Source organism: Coregonus lavaretus (assembly GCF_964263955.1).
Source record: "Coregonus lavaretus genome assembly, contig: HAP1_SCAFFOLD_5458, whole genome shotgun sequence".
Taxonomy (NCBI): Eukaryota; Metazoa; Chordata; class Actinopteri; order Salmoniformes; family Salmonidae; genus Coregonus; species Coregonus lavaretus.
In genome coordinates, this window is record NW_028159008.1 from 12,501 (window position 1) to 18,159 (window position 5,659).

At 43.8% G+C, this 5,659-nt stretch overlaps 1 protein-coding gene across 1 annotated transcript in view; it reads left to right on the forward strand.

Moving 5' to 3' along the window:
* LOC311123367 (RNA-binding protein 47-like) overlaps positions 1 to 5,402 on the forward strand; it is a 13,484-nt gene extending 8,082 nt beyond the window's left edge. Inside the window, exons 6-8 of the mRNA XM_084197640.1 lie at positions 1 to 2,698; positions 2,905 to 3,036; positions 3,081 to 5,402. The exon at positions 1 to 2,698 is cut by the window's left edge and continues 117 nt beyond it. Coding sequence (XP_084053766.1) covers positions 1 to 132 — 132 coding nt within the window. The 3' untranslated portion in view covers positions 133 to 2,698; positions 2,905 to 3,036; positions 3,081 to 5,402. The remainder of the gene's footprint in view (positions 2,699 to 2,904; positions 3,037 to 3,080) is intronic.
* Positions 5,403 to 5,659: the final 257 nt, after the last annotated feature.

Below are 5,659 nucleotides of genomic sequence, written 5' to 3' on the forward strand. Positions count from 1 at the left end.
GCAGCCCTGCAGAAGAACGCAGCCGTGGCGGCGGCGGCCGCAGCCTACGGAGGCTATGCCTACACCATGCCCCAGGCCTTCCCCGCCGCCGCCTTCCAGGTGCCCATCCACGACGTCTATCAGACCTACTGACAACCAGATGTCTGGTCCACAACGCCTGTTCAACCACCACTCAACGTTCAAACCACTTCTGCATGGTGATGTCAAGCAGAACTACAGACGAACTACAGACGATCTACAGAAGAGCCCCTCCTCATTTCCACCTCTCACCTCCCTCCCCATTCAACTCAATGTTTAAACGGCAACATCTATGCAACGTCCATAATGTCGGGGTAAACTAATGGACCCCTACGCAAACTCTACTCAACGTCGGTTCAACATAGCCCAACGTCTAGGCTACGTTATGACGTGTGCCAAACCTTCAACGTTTAAACAACGTCTATGCAAGACCTACTGGCTTCTTCCCCAGGTATATATTGGTCCTAATGAATACTGGACCAGACTTTCCCAACATACTCTATATCCCTTCAAATTAACATCTGGACCTGGAAGCCAGTTCCTCTGCTTTTTGTTCATTCTTCCCCTCTAATCAGGGACTGATTTAGACCTGGGACACCAGTCATTCTTCCCCACTAATCAGGGACTGATTTAGACCTGGGACACCAGGTGGGGACCATTAATGATCAGGCCCCCCTGTTTAGACCTGGGGCACCAGGTGGGTACCATTAATGATCAGGCCCTGTTTAGACCTGGGACACCAGGTGGGTACCATTAATGATCAGGCCCTGTTTAGACCTGGGACACCAGGTGGGTACCATTAATGATCAGGCCCTGTTTAGACCTGGGACACCAGGTGGGGACCATTAATGATCAGGTAGAACAACAAAAGCAGCAGTACTCCGGACCTCCAGGAGGATCTGAATACATACAGTATATACTGTAGATACAGTGTCTCACTATAGATATAGACCCTATTCACCATGCATGCAGCCTGTACATAGATCTAGATATTATAGAGTGTACTCACCACGCATGCAGCCTGTACATAGATCTAGATATTATAGAGTGTACTCACCATGCATGCAGCCTGTAGATCCAGTGTCTCACTATAGATATAGACCCTATTCACCATGCATGCAGCCTGTAGATCCAGTGTCTCACTATAGATATAGACCCTATTCACCATGCATGCAGCCTGTACATAGATCTAGATATTATAGAGTGTACTCACCACGCATGCAGCCTGTAGATCCAGTGTCTCACTATAGATATAGACTGAGAGCAGCAGTAGGGTTACATTTGAACATCCACCCCCCATCAGAACCACTGACTGTGTAGCAGACTGTGTAGGAGAACGTATAAGACCCACTGAAGGAGAAGACCAGTCCAAGCCAAGACCAGACCTTTAGCCTTTACCCCCCCTCTGACATCACTTCATCACCCTGTCACCTGACCTGTCACCTGACCCCATCCTCTCTCCTCCCTGTTGCCCGGGCAACAAGAACATTGAAGGTCCACTTCAGTATTTATGGAAGTGGTGAAACCCAATATTTAATGTTTCTGTTGTTTGTTCTCTGAAGTAGAAAATAAAGAGATTTTTTTTTTTTTTTTTAACTTTAGTAAAACGCTTTAAACAAAAATATAACAAAATACAAAATGAAATTACAAAAAAAAAAAAAATACGACAGAAACTACTGAAGAAACTTTGAATTTATTAAAAGAGTTTGTATTTTAAGTTGTTTTCATGAATCCATCCGTGCTGTTTGCTGTTAGCTTCATAGATGAGTTTGCTTGTTGTTGGGTGTTGTTGGGGGGTATCTATATATTAGCTTTCAGATACTGTAATACTGGGTATCATTTAAAACGTGTAGTTTTAAGGGCATTTTTAGATGTGTTTGTTTGTTGTACTTGTGTTCTGGAACATGACCGTCACTTCACTATCTCCTCCAGCAGACTAAGACTGAACTGTTTTTATTTGATCATGTTGTTGTTGTTCTTTTCTTTATTCTAAATTGTTTGTAAATTGCTTGATTCTTATAAGGTGAACAAATATGGACGGAGGCGTTTTATTATTTTTGACTCCTCCCCCTAGGCTGAAACGAGCTAGACTCGACGCTCTCCAGCGTTTGCATACGCTACGTACGCTAAGCTAACCTTAAAACACATGACTAGCATTCGCTAAGCTAACAAAAGTTATGTCCGCGTTATGCTAAGCTAACTGAAACGCTCTACTGGCACATGCTAAAGCTTACCGAAACACACCCTGTTAGCGTTATGCTAAGCTAGCAGCGTCACACTCAGCTGGGCTTCAAAACCACTGTAAGCCTCATCTCTGAGCTCGACTGTAGTGCCTTTCTACTAGAGATCGGTCTCTCTGAGTTCGACTATTGTGCCTTTCCGCTACCAGGTCTTAAGATCTCTGAGCTCGACTGCAGTGCCTTTCTACTAGAGATCTGTCTCTCCGAGTTCGACTATTGTGCCTTTCCGCTACCAGGTCTTAAGATCTCTGAGCTCGACTGCAGTGCCTTTCTACTAGAGATCTGTCTCTCTGAGCTCGACTGCAGAGCCTTTTACTACCCACACTATACTACATGCCCCAATAGACTGCTTCATTCTCAGCTAGTCTGGATGTTGGAACAGAGACTGTGACCGGGATTAAATCCCAAACCGTGCTGTAGCCCCGCTTAACATTTAAAAGGTAATTTCCCAAACCGTGCTGTAGCCCCCCTTAACATTTAAAACCGTGCTGTAGCCCCCCTTAACATTTAAAAGGTAATTTCCCAAACCGTGCTATAGCCCCCTTAACATTTAAAAGGTAATTTCCCAAACCGTGCTATAGCCCCCTTAACATTTAAAAAGGTAATTTCCCAAACCGTGCTATAGCCCCCCTTAACATTTAAAAAGGTAATTTCCCAAACCGTGCTGTAGCCCCCCTTAACATTTAAAAGGTAATTTCCCAAACCGTGCTGTAGCCCCCTTAACATTTAAAAGGTAATTTCCCAAACCGTGCTATAGCCCCGCTTAACATTTAAAAAGGTAATTTCCCAAACCGTGCTATAGCCCCGCTTAACATTTAAAAGGTAATTTCCCAATTGAGCAGCATCGTCGACAACCCGCGATCAGATGGAATCCCTGCCTATATCTCTCTGGGCTGGATCTCCTTGGTTTCATACCAACTGAACACAAACCTAGTATTCTCTCTCTCTCTCTCTCTCTCTCTCGCTCATTTATAAAGGCAACAGATTTCCCGTAACAGATATGAAGTGCGGGGATGTATTTTATACATTCAGCGTTTTGCTGTGTTTTACAGCATTGCCATCTGTTTGCGTGTAGCAAACATGAAACGACCCCAGTTTAGAAGGTAACTAAGAGTCCACGTCCCCCCGCTGAAAATAATTAACATAATACAAAAATCCTTAAAAAATCTGTCAGTTTAAGTTATATCTGGTGTCTTTTTGCTGTTCGTCTCAATCCACCGCATCTGCCCTGTCGCGGCCATCAGAAAACATCCCCAAAATCGGTCTTCTCGCAAATATTTCTGTAGAGTCCTTAACGGTTTGGGGCCTCCAAAACCTAATATGACTCCTCTGCGGAGAGATGAGACTCACAAACACGAGCGTCACGGGGGGGGGGGACTCTTCTGAAGTCGGTAAATCTGAAGCCGATCTGCCATCTTCTGTCTGTGGCTACACGCTAATATGACCATCGAAAATTGCCGAACGCGAACACATACTTAGCTGCTCTAGGATGCCCACAAGCCTCACAAGACTAGTCTTGGAGGTACCAGTTTAAAACCTTTATGGAGGTACTTTAGTGTCCAAAAAAATTGGGTTGATTATTTTAAAAAATATATATAAAAAAACAAAACATTCCTGAGCTTCAGATAGAGGACAGAGACTTCAACACATACAGTACTTCCTCTGGACTCTGACATGTATGAATATGTTATTCAATGTGTTTCTATGGGCTAATCATTTTTGTATATATATTTTTTTTATCCTAAAATTCAAAATCAAATAGCTAATTGATCCTTGGTATGACCATCTTAAAACATTTCCATATTTTAGCTTGGTAGAAACTCAGCCCCCCCCCCCGGGGGCCCTTAAGAGTTTCGTGAAGAGGAATAGAATTCTATTGAAAACTAACTTGACAACTGGAACTAAGCCTTAGAGACACACACACACACACACACACACACATACACACACACACACACAGGTTCTCGCTTACCCTACAGTGCCCCCTATAGGTGTAACTCCTGTAAGACCTGACCTGACCTGCTGGTAACTAACTCACAGCACCCTCCAGATCTGTGTGGAAACACATCTAAAGCTGCTACACCAATAGTCTGACCAATGTTTGTTTGTGGGAGAGAAGAGAGAGAGAAGCTGAGACTAAATGTTGCCCTCCCAGTATCACTCTCTATTGAAGTCTTTTTGGTTTATTTAGGATTTTTTTGTATTTTTTTTTTGTAGTGGGGGTGTTATTTGTGTTGATGTTGGTGAACTTGAAGGAGGCAGTTGGGATTTAAATGGATTCAACAGTATTTTGGAATATCAGGCTCAACGGTCTCTCTGTCTCTGGCTGGCCTGTAAAGAGCTCTCCTCTCCTCCTCTCTCTCTCTTTCTCTCTCTCCCTCTCTCCCTCTCTCTCTGTCTCTTCTCTCTGGCTGGCCTGTAAAGAGCTCTCCTCTCCTCTCCTCTCCTCTCCTCTCCTCTCCTCTCTCTCTCTCCTCTCTCTCTCTCCTCTCTTCCTCTCTCTCTGTCTCTGTCTCTTCTCTCTGGCTGGCCTGTAAAGAGCTCAGCTCTCCTCTCCTCTCCTCTCCTCTCCTCTCCTCTCCTCTCCTCTCCTCTCCTCTCCTCTCCTCTCCTCTCCTCTCCTCTCCTCTCCTCTCCTCTCCTCTCCTCTCCTCTCCTCTCTCCCTGTTTGTTTATCTCTTGGGCTGGCCTGTAAAGGGCTTCTCTGTCAAGAAAACTGGAATTTCTTTAAATACTGATGAGTAACTTTTATTGCATTGTTTTATGGTGACAAGAAGTCAGGATATATTTAATATATGCATTACGTGTGTTGTGTATGAAGTCAGAAGAAATGCTATAATATATTCCAAGAGTAAACACGGTTTCTTTCCTATAGACCTAGTTTAGAGATAAAACTAAAATATATTTTAAAATGTAGTAGTTTTTTTTTCAAAAAAAAAAAAAAAGTCCAAATAGTTTGAACATTCAAATTTGCCATGTAATTTAGTGTATTATGTTAACATATAAATGTAAATGTACAATTTGTTTGTTTTGTGCTGGGTGTTGTGTAGTGGGGAGGACAGAGATATCAGTCTCTTTAATATGGAGGTCTACGGAGCCATTCAGAATGAATAGAGCTGAGAGAAACTGACCTCTACCGACGACACCCCCCACCCCCCCCCCCCCCCCCTCTACCGACGACCCCCCCCCCACACCTCTACCGACGACCCCACCCCCCCCCCCCCCCCGAAGTGTCGTCTAACATCTCTAACAGAACAACACGTGCCTAGTTAAAGAGATAATAATAATAATAATATGAATAATACCACTGTAAACGTTCCTTAGTGTGCCTTATTGCCAAACTCTCCTTTAGACCTGGGACAGTTTTCTACGCTGGTTTTATTTTTTCAGCTTGTTGTATT